This window comes from Clinocottus analis, unplaced genomic scaffold, assembly GCF_023055335.1.
Source record: "Clinocottus analis isolate CAN_PGR_092001 unplaced genomic scaffold, fCliAna1.0.p SCAF_3, whole genome shotgun sequence".
Classification (NCBI taxonomy): Eukaryota; Metazoa; Chordata; class Actinopteri; order Perciformes; family Cottidae; genus Clinocottus; species Clinocottus analis.
Window position 1 is genome coordinate 2,554,360 of NW_027176042.1, and position 19,993 is coordinate 2,574,352.

At 44.8% G+C, this 19,993-nt stretch overlaps 3 protein-coding genes and 1 long non-coding RNA gene across 4 annotated transcripts; 2 read left to right on the forward strand and 2 right to left on the reverse strand.

Annotated features, from left to right (window-relative positions):
- Positions 1-608: 608 nt before the first annotated feature.
- LOC137796026 (coxsackievirus and adenovirus receptor homolog) lies at positions 609-6,189 on the reverse strand. Its single transcript, XM_068593662.1, has 4 exons — positions 6,123-6,189; positions 3,379-3,741; positions 718-1,074; positions 609-616 (listed from the first exon to the last, which is right to left on the reverse strand). Exons 1-4 carry the CDS (start codon positions 6,187-6,189, stop codon positions 609-611), a joined length of 795 nt encoding a protein of 264 aa, XP_068449763.1.
- Positions 6,190-7,540: 1,351 nt separating this feature from the next.
- LOC137796752 (uncharacterized) lies at positions 7,541-10,259 on the reverse strand. The gene is made up of 5 exons (XR_011078604.1): positions 10,182-10,259; positions 8,978-10,011; positions 8,712-8,868; positions 8,447-8,539; positions 7,541-8,357 (listed from the first exon to the last, which is right to left on the reverse strand). It is a non-coding gene; the product is annotated as an uncharacterized lncRNA (long non-coding RNA).
- Positions 10,260-11,712: 1,453 nt separating this feature from the next.
- Positions 11,713-13,264, forward strand: LOC137796027 (low affinity immunoglobulin gamma Fc region receptor III-like). The gene is made up of 6 exons (XM_068593664.1): positions 11,713-11,846; positions 12,020-12,055; positions 12,228-12,485; positions 12,587-12,868; positions 12,940-13,044; positions 13,152-13,264. Exons 1-6 carry the CDS (start codon positions 11,816-11,818, stop codon positions 13,262-13,264), a joined length of 825 nt encoding a protein of 274 aa, XP_068449765.1. The 5' UTR covers positions 11,713-11,815.
- Positions 13,265-15,377: 2,113 nt separating this feature from the next.
- myl9b (myosin, light chain 9b, regulatory) lies at positions 15,378-19,217 on the forward strand. Its single transcript, XM_068593800.1, has 4 exons — positions 15,378-15,465; positions 17,923-18,125; positions 18,761-18,922; positions 19,036-19,217. Exons 2-4 carry the CDS (start codon positions 17,942-17,944, stop codon positions 19,209-19,211), a joined length of 522 nt encoding a protein of 173 aa, XP_068449901.1. The 5' UTR covers positions 15,378-15,465; positions 17,923-17,941; the 3' UTR covers positions 19,212-19,217.
- The last annotated feature ends 776 nt before the right edge of the window (positions 19,218-19,993 follow it).

The following is a 19,993-nucleotide window of genomic DNA, read 5'->3' on the forward strand; positions in this document are numbered from 1 at the left end:
GAAGTGTTTGAATAAAGAGATCCCGTCGCTCTGGCTGCTGTCTGGTTTCTTTTGTGTACTTTGTAAAGTGTTTAATATTTAACTGCAGCTGCTTCCTCACAGCTCCACTCTGATAACGCCTCTTCAGAGTAGAAGTACTTTAAGTAAAAATACTTGTACTTCAGTACAATATTCTAGGACTCTTTCAATTGAGTCCTTTTAGTCCAGCCTTGTTTTGTTGTGCTGGTATCAGCGTATTTTAATTATTGTGTGCGTCTCTCTTCAGAACGCAATGTTTCTAGTTCAACATTGTCACTACCAGCAGACTGGTCTGAATTATTCCTCCGTCTGATGAATTTCTTGATCGAAAGACAAATGACAACAATGACAACAATGGCACAAATGACAACAATGACAACAGGCACCTGCTTTCCTCCTCCCTGCTTTCCTCCTCCCTGGTCTCCTCCTCCCTGCTTTCCTCCTCCCTGCTTTCCTCCTCCCTGGTCTCCTCCTCCCTGGTCTCCTCCTCCCTGGTCTCCTCCTCCCTGGTCTCCTCCTCCCTGGTCTCCTCCTCCATGGTCTCCTCCTCCCTGGTCTCCAGCAGTACCTGCAGGAACAGGAGTGAGGTTTCAGATGTCTGAGGAACAGAATGTGCTGAAGGTTATCACAGGACTCAGAGCATCAACAGCATCTTTAGGAAGAAGTAACGTCACATGAAGCTGAACTCTTTGAACCCACCTGGCTCTGTGACGATCAGCTGCACGGTGCTGACGAGTTCGGATTGGTTCGCTCTCTCTTTGTTGTGTTCGACTATGACTTTACACTCGTACGTGCCGGAGTCGTTGGCGGTGACGTTCCTCAGAACCACGGAGACGTCTCCGTTCTTCCTGTCTGGGTCTGTGAGCTGCACTCGACCAATGAAACGTTCATTCTGGTGGCCCCTGTTTCCGTCTCTAAAGAAGTAGACGTATCCCTCTGACTCATTTATGTCTTCTTTCTTCCACTCCAACAGTTCGATGGCGTCGCCTTTGGAAACCTGAACCCGACACTCAAGAGTGACGTTCTGTCCAACCGTCACTGAGATGTTCTTCATGCCTGAAAAACAACAGAAGAGAAAGTTCTCCACAGTCAGAACGTGTGATGTTTCCTTCTGAACAAGACAGGTGAGCCAGTGCAGCAGTGTGTGCTCATCTCGCTCTCTAGTGGGGTAACATGGTACTATGATCTCTCTAGTGGGGTAACATGGTACTATGATCTCTCTAGTGGGGTAACATGGTACTATGATCTCTCTAGTGGGGTAACATGGTACTATGATCTCTCTAGTGGGGTAACATGGTACTATGATCTCTCTAGTGGGGTAACATGGTACTATGATCTCTCTAGTGGGGTAATATGGTACTAGGATCTCTCTAGTGGGGTAACATGGTACTATGATCTCTCTAGTGGGGTAACATGGTACTATGATCTCTCTAGTGGGGTAACATGGTACTATGATCTCTCTAGTGGGGTAATATGGTACTATGATCTCTCTAGTGGGGTAATATGGTACTATGAGCTCTCTAGTGGGGTAATATAGTACTATGATCTCTCTAGTGGGGTAACATGGTACTATGATCTCTCTAGTGGGGTAATATGGTACTATGAGCTCTCTAGTGGGGTAATATAGTACTATGATCTCTCTAGTGGGGTAACATGGTACTATGATCTCTCTAGTGGGGTAATATAGTACTATGATCTCTCTAGTGGGGTAATATGGTACTATGATCTCTCTAGTGGGGTAATATAGTACTATGATCTCTCTAGTGGGGTAATATGGTACTATGAGCTCTCTAGTGGGGTAATATGGTACTATGATCTCTCTAGTGGGGTAACATGGTACTATAATCTCTCTAGTGGGGTAATATGGTACTATGAGCTCTCTAGTGGGGTAATATGGTACTATGATCTCTCTAGTGGGGTAATATGGTACTATGAGCTCTCTAGTGGGGTCATATGGTACTATGATCTCTCTAGTGGGGTAATATGGTACTATGATCTCTCTAGTGGGGTAATATGGTACTATGATCTCTCTAGTGGGGTAATATGGTACTACGATCTCTCTAGTGGGGTAATATGGTACTATGAGCTCTCTAGTGGGGTAATATGGTACTATGAGCTCTCTAGTGGGGTAATATGGTACTATGAGCTCTCTAGTGGGGTAATATGGTACTATGAGCTCTCTAGTGGGGTAATATGGTACTATGAGCTCTCTAGTGGGGTAATATGGTACTATGAGCTCTCTAGTGGGGTAACATGGTACTATGATCTCTCTAGTGGGGTAACATGGTACTATGATCTCTCTAGTGGGGTAATATGGTACTATGATCTCTCTAGTGGGGTAACATGGTACTATGATCTCTCTAGTGGGGTAACATGGTACTATGATCTCTCTAGTGGGGTAACATGGTACTATGATCTCTCTAGTGGGGTAACATGGTACTATGAGCTCTCTAGTGGGGTAATATAGTACTATGATCTCTCTAGTGGGGTAACATGGTACTATGATCTCTCTAGTGGGGTAATATAGTACTATGATCTCTCTAGTGGGGTAATATGGTACTATGATCTCTCTAGTGGGGTAATATAGTACTATGATCTCTCTAGTGGGGTAATATAGTACTATGATCTCTCTAGTGGGGTAATATGGTACTATGAGCTCTCTAGTGGGGTAATATGGTACTATGATCTCTCTAGTGGGGTAATATGGTACTATGAGCTCTCTAGTGGGGTAATATGGTACTATGATCTCTCTAGTGGGGTAATATGGTACTATGAGCTCTCTAGTGGGGTAATATGGTACTATGATCTCTCTAGTGGGGTAACATGGTACTATAATCTCTCTAGTGGGGTAATATGGTACTATGAGCTCTCTAGTGGGGTAATATGGTACTATGATCTCTCTAGTGGGGTAATATGGTACTATGAGCTCTCTAGTGGGGTCATATGGTACTATGATCTCTCTAGTGGGGTAATATGGTACTATGAGCTCTCTAGTGGGGTAACATGGTACTATGATCTCTCTAGTGGGGTAACATGGTACTATGATCTCTCTAGTGGGGTAATATGGTACTATGATCTCTCTAGTGGGGTAATCACCTAATCCCAGACCCCCCTGCTGCTGCAACCCTCATCGTCATCATCTGCAACCTCCACCCCTTCCGCAGCACTCGGCTGCTCTTCACACCTCTCCTAAGCCTAGTTCATGCTTCTGCGTCACTACGCCGTCGGCGTGACGCCGTCGTTGAGCATTCGAAGTGCAAATGTTGAAGCGTAGGCGACAGAGAAGACACAGGACTCAGAGCATCAACAGCATCTTTAGGAAGAAGTAACGTCACATGAAGCTGAACTCTTTGAACCCACCTGGCACTGTGACGATCAGCTGCACGGTGCTGACGAGTTCGGATTGGTTCGCTCTCTCTTTGTTGTGTTCGACTATGACTTTACACTCGTACGTGCCGGAGTCGTTGGCGGTGACGTTCCTCAGAACCACGGAGACGTCTCCGTTCTTCCTGTCTGGGTCTGTGAGCTGCACTCGACCAATGAAACGTTCATTCTGGTAGGTGTCGTAAAGGTGGTCGTCTCTAAAGAAGTAGACGTATCTCTCTGACTCATTCATCTCTTCTTTCTTCCACTCCAACAGTCCGATGGCGTCGCCTTTGGAAACCTGAACCCGACACTCAAGAGTGACGTTCTGTCCAACCGTCACTGAGATGTTCTTCATGCCTGAAAAACAACAGAAGAGAAAGTTCTCCACAGTCAGAACGTGTGATGTTTCCTTCTGAACAAGACAGGTGAGCCAGTGCAGCAGTGTGTGCTCATCTCGCTCTCTAGTGGGGTAACATGGTACTATGATCTCTCTAGTGGGGTAACATGGTACTATGATCTCTCTAGTGGGGTAACATGGTACTATGATCTCTCTAGTGGGGTAACATGGTACTATGAGCTCTCTAGTGGGGTAACATGGTACTATAATCTCTCTAGTGGGGTAACATGGTACTATGAGCTCTCTAGTGGGGTAATATGGTACTATGATCTCTCTAGTGGGGTAACATGGTACTATGATCTCTCTAGTGGGGTAATATGGTACTATGATCTCTCTAGTGGGGTAACATGGTACTATAATCTCTCTAGTGGGGTAACATGGTACTATGATCTCTCTAGTGGGGTAACATGGTACTATGATCTCTCTAGTGGGGTAACATGGTACTATGATCTCTCTAGTGGGGTAACATGGTACTATGATCTCTCTAGTGGGGTAACATGGTACTATAATCTCTCTAGTGGGGTAATATAGTACTATGATCTCTCTAGTGGGGTAATATGGTACTATGATCTCTCTAGTGGGGTAACATGGTACTATGATCTCTCTAGTGGGGTAATATGGTACTATGAGCTCTCTAGTGGGGTAACATGGTACTATGATCTCTCTAGTGGGGTAATATGGTACTATGATCTCTCTAGTGGGGTAACATGGTACTATAATCTCTCTAGTGGGGTAACATGGTACTATGATCTCTCTAGTGGGGTAACATGGTACTATGATCTCTCTAGTGGGGTAACATGGTACTATAATCTCTCTAGTGGGGTAACATGGTACTATGATCTCTCTAGTGGGGTAACATGGTACTATGATCTCTCTAGTGGGGTAACATGGTACTATGATCTCTCTAGTGGGGTAACATGGTACTATGATCTCTCTAGTGGGGTAACATGGTACTATGATCTCTCTAGTGGGGTAACATGGTACTATGATCTCTCTAGTGGGGTAACATGGTACTATGATCTCTCTAGTGGGGTAATATGGTACTATGATCTCTCTAGTGGGGTAATATGGTACTATGAGCTCTCTAGTGGGGTAATATGGTACTATGAGCTCTCTAGTGGGGTAACATGGTACTATGATCTCTCTAGTGGGGTAATATGGTACTATGAGCTCTCTAGTGGGGTAATATGGTACTATGATCTCTCTAGTGGGGTAACATGGTACTATGATCTCTCTAGTGGGGTAACATGGTACTATGATCTCTCTAGTGGGGTAATATGGTACTATGAGCTCTCTAGTGGGGTAATCACCTAATCCCAGACCCCCCTGCTGCTGCAACCCTCATCGTCATCATCTGCAACCTCCACCCCTTCCGCAGCACTCGGCTCCTCTTCACACCTCTCCTAAGCCTAGTTCATGCTTCTGCGTCACTACGCCGTCGGCGTGACGCCGTCGTTGAGCATTCGAAGTGCAAATGTTGAAGCGTAGGCGACAGAGAAGACGTTTGCGGAGTTGGTCTGCACGACCAGTAGAATAAAAAAAAAGCAACTGCCGGAAATAACGTTCTGAGCGGACCAATCACAGCGCTTGCAGTTCTCGGTACCCAACCCTAGTGCTGTCTAATAAAGGATTATCTTATTTTATATGGTACTATGAGCTCTCTAACAATATATTATTCAGCACAATCAGTACTTTTAATTATATTTGAAGTATATTTTGATGGTACCTCTGTACCTATACTTGTGTCATTTTTGTAATGCAGTATTTTAAACCTCTTGCCGTGTCCGGGTCTAATCTGATCACCTCAAGGCCTCATGATACCCTCCACACGAGGTTGCTGATGGTGTTTGTTTTGGGAAGCCATCTCACTTCTGTTCTTATGAGCCCATCTTTCCACGTGAACCATGTTAAAGATGTTTCATAGATTCTCACTTTTACCTGTAAAAACCTCTGTTTGTGCCCTGCTCTCATTTCCCTCTGAACACAATGAGTAGACAACTGACGAGGAGATTTTCTGTCATACGGAAGTGAACACATGTGATGCCGATGTTTGTAAGGCACACGCTAACCTATTGTACAATGCTACTCCTTTGCATTAACAGACACACACAATTAATTTAGCGAACCATTTTCAGTGTGTGTTCTTTGTAAATTCACAGCAGTTATTCATGTGAACCACGACTAGTCTGAGGCATTGTTCACAGCTTAAAAAGGGTTTAAATAACATGTGTTCTGTTCATGTAAGAGCAGGTAAAACAGACACTAACGTAAAAGCAGCAGAAACAAACTGGACAGGAGCGAACGCACTCACAACTTTTCTTAAACAAATACATTTTCATACCGACGCAAAGCAACGAGGTCAATGAAGAGAGGAACAGCAGGAACAGCAGGAACAGCTTGGACGCCATGGCGGCAGAGAAACCCTCTGTCTGCTCGGCCGGTGAGTCTTCCAGCAAACGGTCCGTCCTTCTGACCCGGAAGGTTTTGAGTAAAAAGTATGTATTGGTAAGTCTCTACGTGACCGTCGCGATGAGGCGGTTCGATGGAGGTGCGCAGAATCAAATCGAAGGCGATGGCTGCGTGCAATGCATGCTGGATAGTTGCTATTGGCTGTTCTGAAAGTCGCTGAATGGCGTCATCGTCTTATTTGCCTCATGGTGGACGCTGCAGGACGGAGGGATAAAGTCACGGGAGAGACAAAGAGTGAGTAGTCTTTCTAGAGTTTTCTTAAGTTTGGTTTTTAACCTTATCCTCCACAACAAGTCACAGTAAAACATGATTTATTTTTCTGCAATAACTATTAAAAAAAAGCAAAAATTGTATCGACAGTATTTTGAAACATTAACATTCTGAATGGATGAAAACGAGACAATAGAAAAAACTGCAAAACCCATAATGCACCACCAGCACGCCAGTGTAGAGAGAGAGAGAGAGAGAGAAAGAGAGAGAGAGAGAGAGAGAGAGAGAGAGAGAGAGAGAGAGAGAGAGAGAGAGAGAGGCAAAGACTCAACTCATGGTTCAACCCTGATACTGGAACAATTCATTTATTGGATTGAAATTGTTTGAAGTTTATGTACATTTTTTGTGTGACTTTTGCTTTTTGTGTTTTGAAGATTTTCAACCTGATGGACCAACCAGCCAACAACTAACTGAGGCCGGGTCTGCGGTTCCCTCCTGGACCCAGGACACGTCTGTCCGCCTGGTGCCTGTCCTACGGCGACTGTTTTTGCCGTGCCCCTGGTTCGAGTTTTTGAATAAATTTGCCTTTTTTTTTCACTGTTGCTATGGCGTTTGGGTCCTCCTTTACATCAACACCTGACATCATCGGCGGTTACAAAGTCTGTAACTTCAGGGAAAGTTGGCTGCTCTACACTCAAAGAAATATTTAGGCCTAATTCATGAGATTTATGTATTTTAATTACATATAAAATTTCCATTCATTTGGAATACATAGTTTTAATGTGAAAATACAAACAACTTAATGTGATGTATTTTCATTAGTTGAACATGAATTAAACAAATCAAATCTATGTAAAAATACCAATAAACTCAATGTGTTTGGAACATATAACAAACATTGTATTTATGCATTTAGCATAAATAAGTCTAATGTGTTTCAAATTCATAACCAGGTAGGTCTATGTATTCTTTTTACATAAAATCTATTTGTTTGATATTCATAATAATCAGGTTTACGCAATAAACTCAATTTACTTAAAATGCATTAAATGTATGTACTTTTTATTAATACACCCAATGTATTTTTAATATTCCATCCATATTTATCCAGTACTCACATCCATGTTGAGTGCAAAGAAACAAATCATAAAAAAGAAAATGTTCTACTTATTTAGGTTAAGAAAGTGCTCTATTAAAGGATGTAATTTTTCTTTGCCACAATAGATGTCTTTGATATAATAAATGCCAAAACAACTCTGATCCAAAAAAAAAAAACACATTACGAGGCCATTGGCCTCACGCAGCTGGAATAAGAACAGTGCTGACCGGTAACTGTAATGCTTACATTACACTAACATTACACGGAATCCGGGAAATCCATTTTTTAAAATGTGGACCACCATAACATTGCCATTAGGCTCGTGCATCATGCATGCAGAAATATAAAATTAGTGATCTGTAGCAAAAATATATCATTCATAATCGTGAAAAACACAACTCGAAAATATTTACATTGACCAAGCTCTGTATCGACATTTGCAGTAAGTCCTCCACTTTTTATCGAGACACTTTTACACCATCAGTTGAGCAGTTTAATTTTGAGTCCTTGGACTTTTGGTGAAAGCTTGGTAGTGTCCAGTTCCATCAAGACTTTCTGAAATACTTCAAATGTACACTTGAGGTCCTTGGGGTAACTCAAGTTCAGTGCATATATCAGTCCGAAAAGCATCACACATCCATGTGTGACAGATGGTAGGTTTTGCAGAAGTCCAATGCCTTCAAGAACAACACCAACATCTGTAGGCTCTTCTTCGGGGCCAGCACCCTCTCTACGAATGAGGTAGATGCCCATCGTGGTTTGTCTAATACCCGAGTCAAACTCTGTAGATTCGCAGTCCTAGAGGATAAACAAAGAGAACAATGAGCTGTGTACCCATGCTGGTCACATTGTCATATCCAAAATAGCACACTGTTATGTAAACTTACCATATATTCTTTGACGAGTGTCTCCATGTCTTCATTGAGGTAGACACTTAAGCTCCTCAGGATACAGTCACGCTTGACGTTTATGTCTTCATTCTGAAAAATGCATACCAACAAGATCCCCCCAAAAAGTATTAGTTAATTAATTTTCAGTTTAAGTAAAGCATCATTTTAAGTTTCATATATTAAGTCATATTTTAGGTATAGAGCAACCAAGGCTGTACTTTCTGCGGCCCGCCACGTAAACAAAAGAAAACCGCACACTTACTTGAGATGTCACGGCCATAATTTTGCGGATTTTCTGTCCTGCTGATCCCCCCCTTGGTCTGGAAAACCTTCATCAGGTCATCAGTGTATTTGTCCAGTTGTCCAAAGGATTTTGACATCAGAGGAACAGTTGTTATTCTCATGAACTCCAAGTGGACCTGAAAGAGAGGTGAAAAGACATATTTACACATTTTGTTAAAAGTTTATCCTTAATGTAATTTGCAGCAAAATGTGCATCTACATTTAAAAAAGGGTTTCTACTCTTACTTCATCAACTTCAAACAGTGCTGGCCATCTGTTTTGAATCGCTGTAATTGGTGGCTCCTGGAGAACATCTTGTCGCCTGTACGAGAAGGTACGATGCATCTTTTCCTTGATCACTGCCTCATTGTTATTTTTTTTAACCTCGAGCAATAGAGCAGCCCTTTCCAACTCCAGGCTTTCCATTGTTTCACCTCTTGGATGGCTTGGACAGAAATTAACCTCGGCCTTCCCGTTCTTTTTTACATTAGCAGCTGGCTTCCCCTGACCTTTCCGTTTGTTCTTGAGGGAATTGATAAGGACTTCTGGGTGTCCAGCTCGGCCAAGTTTGGTCCGGAAATTCATCATTTTGATCTTCACATAGTGCTTCCATCCACAATACCCAGTGCGAGTTCCTTTCTCATGCAGACATGGATGGGTCTGTACTAAGGCCTTAGCAACTTCTTCAAACTGACTATCTGTTGGGTAGGCTGTGTAATTTATAATTTGTTCAGCAAGTCCCTCAAGAATATCCGATCTGACATTCGGGGTAAGAGATAAGAGAGTTCCAGTCGCACTGAGATCATCATTTCCCTTCTGAAGAAGCATCTCGGCACAATATGAAAAGCGAGGCACGACAAAAGCCTCAGGCCAAGAGCAGGACCGGGCCTCAACAGGTACCAATGACAATATGATGGTATCATTGCTGGTATCGGAGTCAATGGACGTACTGTAGGGATTCGCTGAGATTATGGAGCAAGTTTCATCAAAGGGTGGTAGTGGTGAGGAGGTGGTAGCCTCACAAGTTAAGTATACTACTTTTAGAGTAATCCGATCTTGAATGTCGGAAATAGACAAAAGATTCATGAACTCATTCCCAAATTCTATGTCTTTGTACTGGAGCCTGAACTGCTCCATCACTCCAAAGAACGTCTTAATTTCAAGAGCCAATTGTTCCACAGATGTCGGCATCCCTGATTCAATGAATAGTTTTCTGGCATCGTCTTCCCCTCCAAAAAGGACTCGGAAGGTAACTGGTCCTGCCATCTTGCTTTGTCAAGCTAAAGTGCAGACATAAATACACAAGGAAGACAGGTATTAGTCTTGTTAACACATAACATTTTTAACATGATGGTTGTATTCTCATCCCCATTAAGTGATATAAAAATAGAAAAGGGTTCTTTGCTTTAATTATTTCTTAAGTTACTAATAAAGAAAAAAAGTGTCAAACCTTTGATGATGATGTTTCTCTTCAGGGTTACCATACACTTATATCCAACTGTGTAGGCAAAGAGTGGAAAGCAATCAGTCAGCTCCTCAAGAGTTTATTTATATTACTTGATTCTTTTTACCTTATTACTTGTGAGCAGTACTGATGTAATTCTGTAATTTCCCCACTAAGGGACTAATAAACTAGGGTGAGCAGACGTCCTCTTTTTCCCGGACATGTCATCTTTTCGAGACTTAAAAAAAATGAGTCTGGCAGGGATTCCAAAACGTCCGGGACTTTACCTCGTTGGATATTTGTGTTTCTCTGGGTCCTTCACAAACTAGTTATTACGCCTTTATACGTTTTGAAACGGTATCTTACGTCCACCTTTTTGCGCGAGCTCTGACTGCAGAGAGAACTGTCGTTGGTCGACCGATCTCAGGGTTGCCAGATAAACGATAACTATCCTCCAAACACAACCATTTTGAGCCTTTGGAACGATACTTTGCCATTTCCAATCTGCAACACTGAGCCTTGTCACCTCCACTCGCGACGAACATCCTGTTAAGCTCTGAAGAAACGAGTTCGGCATAAAATATAGCCGCATCAATAACCGACTGCAATTCGCCACCCTCCCGCGACGAAGCGTCCTCTTTTTCACAAACTCAAATCTGGTCACCCTAAATAAAGGATTATCTGATATCGTCAGGGCTTAAAGTCATACATCGCTATATATCTAAAACCACGTTAGTTCAGTCACCAACTTCGCGACACGCAAAGCATTTCTATGTCTCTGTGACACGGTAACTGTGCGCTGTAATGCTGTTAAACCTTAGCCGTTAACACTACACAGAGTCCGTTTTAATAAAATGTCTTTTAACGTCACCTGACTTTCATTACTGACTTGTAATTTTTTTTATTAGTAATACGTGGGATGTTAGCTAATTAAAAAAACATCGCTAACTAGCTAAAGTTAGTTGATATGTATTTCAACATGTGCCGCTAGCTGACTGGACAAACAAGTTTGCAATGTTGGACTTCTTGGATTTGACAGTCAATATATCGATACAAGTGTGCCATGATATCAACTGCACTCGTAAAATATGTCCATACGCTGATAACAGGCTGACTAGATGAGATGACAGCAGATGTAACTTACCTGTTGGCTGCAAGTTGGTCTGAAGAAAGATGGCCGAAAGAAGTCCGGTGTCACTTCCGTTTCTGAATGATCCATTTCCCGTAATGAATATGTAAACAAATCTCATAAACTTCAACTAATTGATCATGCAGCGAGCTGTAGTCAAACCATATTTATACGTTTTAACTGATTTAATTGAATTGTTTTACAAATTAACAGATTCATGCTGACTTTAAGGAATGTGAATACATATATTTTAAATATATGAGTATTTAAATAAAATGTAATAGATAAAAACACTTAATCATAAACTATGCCATGATTCATTTCTTTGAGTGTAGGTGAGGAAACCATCCCTCATGACAGTACTTGATCGGATGGTGAAGGTACCTTGGTGATAGACTGCAGGACAGGAAGCCACAGGCCTGCTCCACCAGCCCTCACAGAGGAAGTGGTGGTTTGAGTTTCTCTGACTGAATCATTGTCAGGGTTTGATGTCACACCAGCGGGCGCTGCCATGGGACCAACACCTCTCCAACTGCTGATCTGTGAGTACAATCTGATCGGTCCTGCAAATTCAGAAATGTGCAGCAATGTTTAAGGGTGTGTTTGTTTCGTGTTGCCTTCGAGCTCCCATTAAAGGAAGAGTCTGCTGTGTTTCTGAGAATGTTTAGCGTGGACGCCGTCTTCTCTTCTCAGCTGTTCTGTCATTTCTCTGCAGGTCTGACTTCACTGCTGAGCGGCTCAACGAACCAGGGTCAGTGAACGTCTCCTCAGTCTCTCAGCTTATTGACCTCTTCCTGTCAGACAGCCGGTGGACACAAGACAGAGCTCTAGAAACCAGCTTCCTTCTGTTTCAGTGAATTAAGCTGAAAACGTCTCAGCTGCTTCGGGTCATTTTGTGTCTTCTGTCCTCTTTTCCCTCTCAGCTCGTCTCACTGTGAGTCCCAGCAGCTCTCAGGTGTTCAAAGGAGAGTTTGTCTCTCTGAGCTGTGAGGAGGACGAGTCCTCTGGATGGACCGTGATGAGGACCACGACCAGAGGAACCAGGGACCAGTGTAGTTACTGGGGGAAAGCAGCTGGTTCTTCCTGTGAGATCCGCTACATGGTCCCTTTGGACAGTGGAGTCTACTGGTGTGAGTCCACGGAGGGAGAAACCAGCACCACCATCAACATCACCGTCACTGGTAAGACCAGACGACCCCACCTGAGCTCCAGCGCCCCCCAGAGGCTGTGAGGGTCAGCACACAGCAGAGCAGCAGTAACAGCATGTTGTCTCTGCCTTCAGGAGGACCAGTGGTCCTGCAGAGCCCCGTCCTCCCTGTGATGGAGGGACATGACGTCACTCTGTCCTGCAGGACCAGGATCGCCTCCCAGCTCCCAGCTGCTTTCTATAAAGATGGCTCCTTCATGGGGGCGGAGCCCACAGGTCACATGACCCTCCGGCAGGTCAGCACGTCTGATGAAGGCTTCTACAGGTGTAGCATGGGAGCTGCAGAGTCTCCACCCAGCTGGCTGTCTGTCACAGGTGAGGAGGTCTCCTTTGATTTCACCTCTTCATTTACCAGATGTTCACCTGACCAGGTGGGATTCTGTCTACAGGAAAGCCGACTAACGCCTCAGCCCCACCCCCTGGCCCAGGCTCCTCCCACTTTGCGATCAGTCTGATCTGCCACCTGGTGGTGTTCTGTCCGTACTGCATCTCCACTTTCCTCATGGTGTCTCTATATCAACACCTGCACACAGGTATCAATCAGTCACTCCAGTGTTCAGGATTGACATGAACATTGTCATTTCTAACAGAACTTCTCATGTTGGTTCACAATCTCAATCTAACCTGATCTGAATTCTAGGAAATAAACTGCCTGTCTCCATGGTGATGGCCCCGCCCACTCATGCTGAGAAGGGATTGGATGATGACTACAATGACATCATCACTGCTGCCACCACGGAGCACCACTTCTGATCTGACAGGAAGCTCAGATGTGAGACTCCTTCCTAGAAGAGAACCAGAGGACCCAGAACGCCTCCCTGTGGAGCTCCTGGTGTTCTAGTTTAACTCCTCATGTTCTAGTTTAACTCCTGGTGTTCTAGTTTAACTCCTGGTGTTCTAGTTTAACTCCTCGTGTTCTAGTTTAACTCCTCATGTTCTAGTTTAACTCCTCGTGTTCTAGTTTAACTCCTTAAACATGAGTTAGAGAAGCTCAGAGTTGACCTCAGTCACCTGTACACATAATACATCCTGTGGTGCGTGTTTACTCTGACGTGTGATATGAAACCAGCTTTGTTCCAGCAGCCGTCACACAGGTGAACAGCACTGACCTGCAGCTCTGAGTACTTGTATCATGTTTGTCTTGTTGTCTGTGTTTAACGTATGTCAAGATGGATGCCTTGTTGTTCTTCTACTGTTTGTATTCCTGCAAATCAAGTTTACCTTCGGGTACCAATAAAGTAACCAAACCAAACCATGTCTTCTTCTTACATTGTGAAGTGCACATGTTGCACATTGTTGCAGACAGACAGCAGGCTGCTTCTCACCCAGTCGATCCACAGGTGTCACCCAGTGGCAGGGTGTCACCTGTGGATCCATAGATGTCACTCAGTGGATCCACATGTGGTGCTGCTCTGAGCTCCGGGTGCAGTGGAGCCCAAAAGACACATGCAGACACAATTTAGTTCAAAGAGAAATGCATGGTGTAAGCATGTGTGTTTGAACATGTGTCCCATGATAAGGGTTCATAAAACATGCTACACTAGCATGTTGCACTGCATTGCCTGTGGATTGAAGTAATTGAACAACTGACATCATTTACAGACAGCCAGAGAGAACTGTGACGATATGTTCTAATGTCTGGGACACGACACCACTGGGAGATTCGTTTCTGTGTGTGAGAACATATGAACTGTAAACAGGATTCATATGCACCTCGAGTGTGGCTCTCTACTTCCTGTGCAGCAGCCTGACCAACACTTCCACAGCCCTCCACGTCATTTCATTCTCAGCATTAGTTCACAGGTTGTCAGCTGCCATAAATAATCCCGGTGTGTCCAGCAGAGGGCGTCACCGCGCCGAGACGCTGCTCTCAGGCTCTGGAGCACTTTCCCTCATTTACGCTCAATAAAATAAACTTTTACGCTCCTTTTTTTTTTTTACTAACATTTGGGAAATCTGCATTGTTTAAAACAATCTGATGCTTTTCTGTTTTGTGCATGCTACCGCCTTCCTGCACATAAACCACCGTATGCTTCATATTTTAGCATTTTACTGTTATTATAGTGTGTTTTATCTCAAACTGTTGACTCACAGCCCTGCACGAGACATTACAATGTGTCTGGACATTTGGACCCTCGGTCTATTGAAGGAAAGGAAATGAAGTCTGGGCACAAGGAACCTTATCATGACCATCACAGCAACACCGACATGAGTAAATCGTTTTACAATACGATAAAAACACGTTTGTGTATGCGTTATATTTTTTAATTTGACAAAGAATAAAAGGGCCAAGGGGTTGCAAAAACAATACAAAATATTGTGTTTGCAATTAAAGTAAATACTCAAAAAAACACGCCCCTCTTGTGATCATTACGCACGGCCCAATTAAGGAGAAGACGATTTATTCACGTGAATGATCAAGACAGTAGGAACTAATACTTCACATTCATCTTTACATAAAACATGACCAGTCACGGTAGTTTTCATGTGAACTGCACAACATAATTGAAGGTGTTCCCAGGGGAAGCCAAGCTGCCTATGTAAGGAGAGCCACAGCCCTGCAACACAAACACTGCTTCCCCTCGGCTCTCCGCTCTGAGACACTGCAGAGCCGCCTCTCGGTGTTTGGGCCCCGTGTTTTCTTCTTTCTAAATAAGGCAGCCTTATCGTGGTTCCTGTCATTTCTGCCTTTTCCCCAAACATCCCGAGCAGCGTCCGCGGCGGCGGCGCGCAGCGCATTCTTTCTCCTTGTATGGAGGCGCGGCGGGCCCGCGCGCCTGTGCGTGGGGACATGCCGCCCGCTCATTGGCTGCGCGCGGAAGGGGGCGGGACCCGCCGGGAGTCTGGTTCTTTAAACAAACTTTCCAGGAGGACTGCCTGCTCCCCTTCCACTGCTGTTGGACTCAGACTGAAGGAGTTTGAGGGACTTCCAGATCTTTCTACCTGAAGCCGAGGTGAGGACGGACGCTGATTCCCTCTCTGGGCTTCTCTTTATCATGCACACACATGTTGAGAAGATCTTATTTCATGTGTTGTTGTCTTTTTGGATGTGTAAGAGCTCAGAGGTCAAGCATCTGGGTGAGGGAGAGAGAGAGAGAGAGAGAGAGAGAGAGGATAAAGTTACCATGATGAGTTACAATCATGTTTGTTTCATCTGTTGATTAACGAGCTGTGCGTGTGCGTGTGCGTGCGTGTGTGTGCGTGCGTGTGTGTGTGTGCATGCGCGTGTGTGCGTGTGCGTGTGTGTGCGTGTGCGCGTGCAGTGGAAACGTTCTGCATGTGTGCTGTACTTCTGTCTCATCATTACGGCACATTACACTGAGGAATTTATGAACGCAGGTGAACCATTTAGACACACACAGACAGACACAGACAGGCAGACGCACACAGACAGACAGACAGACAGACAGACAGAGACACACACACACACACACACACACACTTCTACACACAGACATATGCGCCTCTGTTGTCTTCTAATAGGCGACGAGAGCTAAACTTCCACTTCACTCTGTTTGTTTTTGGAATTCCTGACCGTTGGCATTTCAGTCTTCACTTGAGTAGTGGTGACCTGCGAGGCCTGGAGTTAGAGGGAAGAGAGAGAGAGTGTGTGTGTGTGTGCGTGTTTGTGTGCATGAGTGTGTGTGTTCTTGCTGGTGAAGGGACAGAGGAGCTTTGTCTTCCCGCTGGATGAAAGGCTTCACAGAGGAGCTGCAGGACAGAGAACACGCTGACGTCGCTGAAGTCTCCAAACTATTTGTTCTCGGCCTCTTTGTGAGTCCTTGTTGATTCGCTCGGTGCAGAATGCAGAATGCGTCACGTGTCGCTCCGGCACCTGGACGCCAGGTTGTTCACTAGTCACACCGGTCAGAGGATCCTGCAGACGCTCGGCCTCCAGGAGCAGAGCAGCAGCCGGACTCCTCACAGAGGAGCGAGGCGGCGCTCTGTTTCCAGCTTCCTCTGGAACGGTTCCATGGAGAACACACACATACACACACACACACACACACACACACACACACACACACACACACACACACACACACACACACACACACACACAGACACACACACACCCAGACACACACACCCAGACACACACACCTCCCTGAAGTCTCTGTTCTTCTGGCACACGATGAGACACAAGCAGCCAGAGACAAGAACCAGTGTGTGTCTGTCTGTGTGTGTCTGTGTCTGTGTGTTGTGAGTTTCCTTCCTGTAACCTTTAATCCTGAGAACCTCTACATGATGTGTTTTATGTAAATGTTACTGTAAACATCAGGTTATTAATCTAGATTACAAACTCTGGACAGAAGCGGCTGCTCATAATAATTTGCGTGGACAGTAAAGTTATGATTGTGTGAGTGATACGGAGCGTTAATTTGCATAGAGACCAACAGAAAGAGTTGAGATGAGTTAATAGTCAAAGCTTCAGTAAGTCATCAGAGCAGCTTCATGGTGACCGACACCTTCAGGAACAAGTTATTTATGTATAAAATACATAAATGTAGAGATCTAAAACACAGAGATGGGTTCAAATGTTGGACCAGAAGAAGAATTTAAACTTGTAGTAAATATGTGATGAAGTTTGTTCCACTACAGACACTGTAGGGCATCTTATGTCAACTGTTTATTCATTTCAATTATTGTAAATCAAGCTGATCTGACCAGATTATTCACATTAATCACCTGACAGACTGGAGATCAACTTATTTTTATGAATCTATGATCTTATCCTCATAGAGCCTGTGTGTTTTTTTTGAGGGTTTTAAAGGTCGCAGCACATTTAAAGATTCATTTTGAGTCAAATATCACAGACAAGAAAATAGTATGCACAAACTTCTACACCTGAGAAACGTTAATTTATTAAATGTCATTTTCAAGGTGTAAATTTAAAGAGTGGAACCGAAACATTGCATGTTGGGAAAGCGTGTTTAATCTCACATCTCACCTGAATAAATTATCTTCACCTCAGCGGCATGACATCATACCTCCATATGACACACTCACCTGCAGCCTGTCCTGTCTGCTCGTTCCCCCTGGGAAACACACACACACACACGCACACGCACACGCACACACACTCCTTGCAGACCTGAGCGTGAGTGACAGGTCTAATTCTGGAGGGATGTGATGCTGCAGTGCCACGGTGGAGACATGTCATTTTCACACCTGTCCCTGTACCGACATGTCGGGTGTGATTCTCTCTCTCGGAGAAAAAGATTCTCCTGAGAAAAAATATAAAAGAGCCACATGGATGCATCCCAGCTTTGAGACCTGTAAAATGCTAAATATGCATGAAATCCTTGTAAAAATAATGCTGAAAGGAAACAGGCAACGTACCCAGGCCACGCCGTCCCTGATGAGCAGCATTATTGCAATAATCCACGAGTCCTTTCCAATGTGTGCAGGCCCAGACCAGCCGCCGCCATGTCCAGCAAGCGCGCCAAGGGAAAGACCACCAAGAAGCGGCCCCAGAGGGCCACCTCCAACGTCTTCGCCATGTTCGACCAGTCCCAGATCCAGGAGTTCAAGGAGGCGTTCAACATGATCGACCAGAACCGAGACGGCTTCATCGACAAGGAGGACCTGCACGACATGCTGGCCTCTCTGGGTACGCCGGCCTCCTCCCACCGAGGCTCTCAGGGACTCGTGCAGCTCGCTGTGCTTTAACCCTTAAACTCCAGACCTCTTTTCCCTGTTTGAGTCGTGAGGAACCCCAAATTAATCCCAATACTTGTGTTTATTGTATGTATTTGTTCAGCAAAGTCTTGGTAAAAAAATGTATATCTGCAAAAAAAAAAGTCACTTTTAAAAGATGTTTTGATTGTAACTATAAACATCCAGCATGATATGAACCAGATTCTCCAAAAAAGCCTCCTGGAGCGTCAATAAGACACCTTTATGGAAAGATTAGGACCTAAAGAATCAGAACCTGCAACAACAATCACAATAAAACAAAGTCTTGTCCTGTTAGGAAGGAGTTTCAGTCAAAACACTGTCGATCAGTTAAATTAGTAAAATTATGTATTTTAAGCCAAAAGATTGTCTGAATGGGGCATGCTGGGTCTTAAAATTGGAGCGGGAGGATGTTCCAAACGGTGAAGGTGCAACATGTGAACAGTATAATATCTTGTAGATGCATATTTCATTGCCTGCTTCTCAGTGGACCTCCTGTGTGCAGCAGGTTCTTCTAGAACTTCCTGCTCCTGCGAGATGAAGACGACGAGCGTTTTGTTTCGTCCTCAGGCAAAAACCCCTCAGACGAGTACCTGGAGGGCATGATGAGCGAGGCCCCGGGGCCCATCAACTTCACCATGTTCCTCACCATGTTCGGGGAGCGGCTCAACGGGACGGACCCCGAGGACGTCATCCGCAACGCCTTCGCCTGCTTCGACGAGGAGGGCACCGGTGAGCCCGGAGCTGAACACTGAGCGCTTCCACCAGTGTGTGTGTGTGTGTGTGTGTGTGTGTGTGTGTGTGAGAGAGTGTGTGTGGAGGTTAACAGGTGTTTGTGTGTCAAGGTGTGCTCCACGAGGACCACCTGCGGGAGCTGCTGACCACCATGGGGGACCGCTTCACGGACGAGGAGGTGGACGAGCTGTTCCGCGAGGCGCCCATCGACACCAAGGGCAACTTCAACTACGCCGAGTTCACGCGCATCCTGAAGCACGGCGCCAAGGACAAGGACGACGAGTAGAGGCGGCGCCGCTCCCCCCCCATCCCCCCCCCCCTCCCCCCCATCCACCCCCCCCCCCCCCCCCATCCATCCCCCTGATCCCAAATCAAGCCCAAGCCCCGACCTTCACCGACCATGAAGACACATCATCAGCTCCGCTGTGTTGAAGTCATTTAGATGGAGACGTGTTGGTTAAATGTCGGCGCTCGGGATTCATTTGGGATCCACAGAAATATCTGACGGGTCCCATAGAAGGTGCGTTAGCGTCTCATAGCTCCACGGACTGAGAGGTGGACGTCTGAGGTGCAGCTAAACAGTGTGTGTGTGTGTGTGTGTTTGTGCCACATACAGTACCAGCAATGTTTACTGTTTACCTGCTAATTAGCTTCCACACCTGCACTGCGTCTCCATGCCTGTAATGTTCCCTGTGATACGAATCATCTGATCTGATTGTGCTCATTAAAGTTCTTCTGCGTGACGAGAGCTGTGTGTGGAGCTTTTATACAGAGTGTGTGAGTGTGTGGAGCTTTTATACAGAGTGTGTGAGTGTGTGGAGCTTTTATACAGAGTGTGTGGAGCTTTTATACGGAGTGTGTGTGTGTGTGTGTGTGGAGCTTTTATACAGAGTGTCTGAGTGTGTGTGCGAGTGTGTGTGTGTGTGTGTTACACGTGGTCCAACAACCCAACAGATGTCAGGAGGTTCAGATGGGATCCAACCTGATTGGTGCATTTAATTAGATGACGTCACCTTTTATTTTTTCAATTGATCCTTAGAGAAAGTTAAATATATTAATATATTATGC

Coding starts and splice junctions, on each gene's coding strand:
- myl9b (XM_068593800.1), top strand. CDS start 17,942: ATGTCCAGCAAGCGCGCCAAGGGAAAGACCACCAAGAAGCGGCCCCAG. Junction 18,126..18,760: donor CGACATGCTGGCCTCTCTGG/GTACGCCGGCCT, acceptor TTTCGTCCTCAG/GCAAAAACCCCTCAGACGAG. Junction 18,923..19,035: donor CTTCGACGAGGAGGGCACCG/GTGAGCCCGGAG, acceptor TTGTGTGTCAAG/GTGTGCTCCACGAGGACCAC.
- LOC137796026 (XM_068593662.1), bottom strand. CDS start 6,189: ATGGCGTCCAAGCTGTTCCTGCTGTTCCTGCTGTTCCTCTCTTCATTG. Junction 3,742..6,122: donor GACCTCGTTGCTTTGCGTCG/GTATGAAAATGT, acceptor GTTGTTTTTCAG/GCATGAAGAACATCTCAGTG. Junction 1,075..3,378: donor GCTGATCGTCACAGTGCCAG/GTGGGTTCAAAG, acceptor GTTGTTTTTCAG/GCATGAAGAACATCTCAGTG.
- LOC137796027 (XM_068593664.1), top strand. CDS start 11,816: ATGGGACCAACACCTCTCCAACTGCTGATCT. Junction 12,056..12,227: donor GAGCGGCTCAACGAACCAGG/GTCAGTGAACGT, acceptor TTTCCCTCTCAG/CTCGTCTCACTGTGAGTCCC. Junction 12,869..12,939: donor CACCTCTTCATTTACCAGAT/GTTCACCTGACC, acceptor CCCCTGGCCCAG/GCTCCTCCCACTTTGCGATC.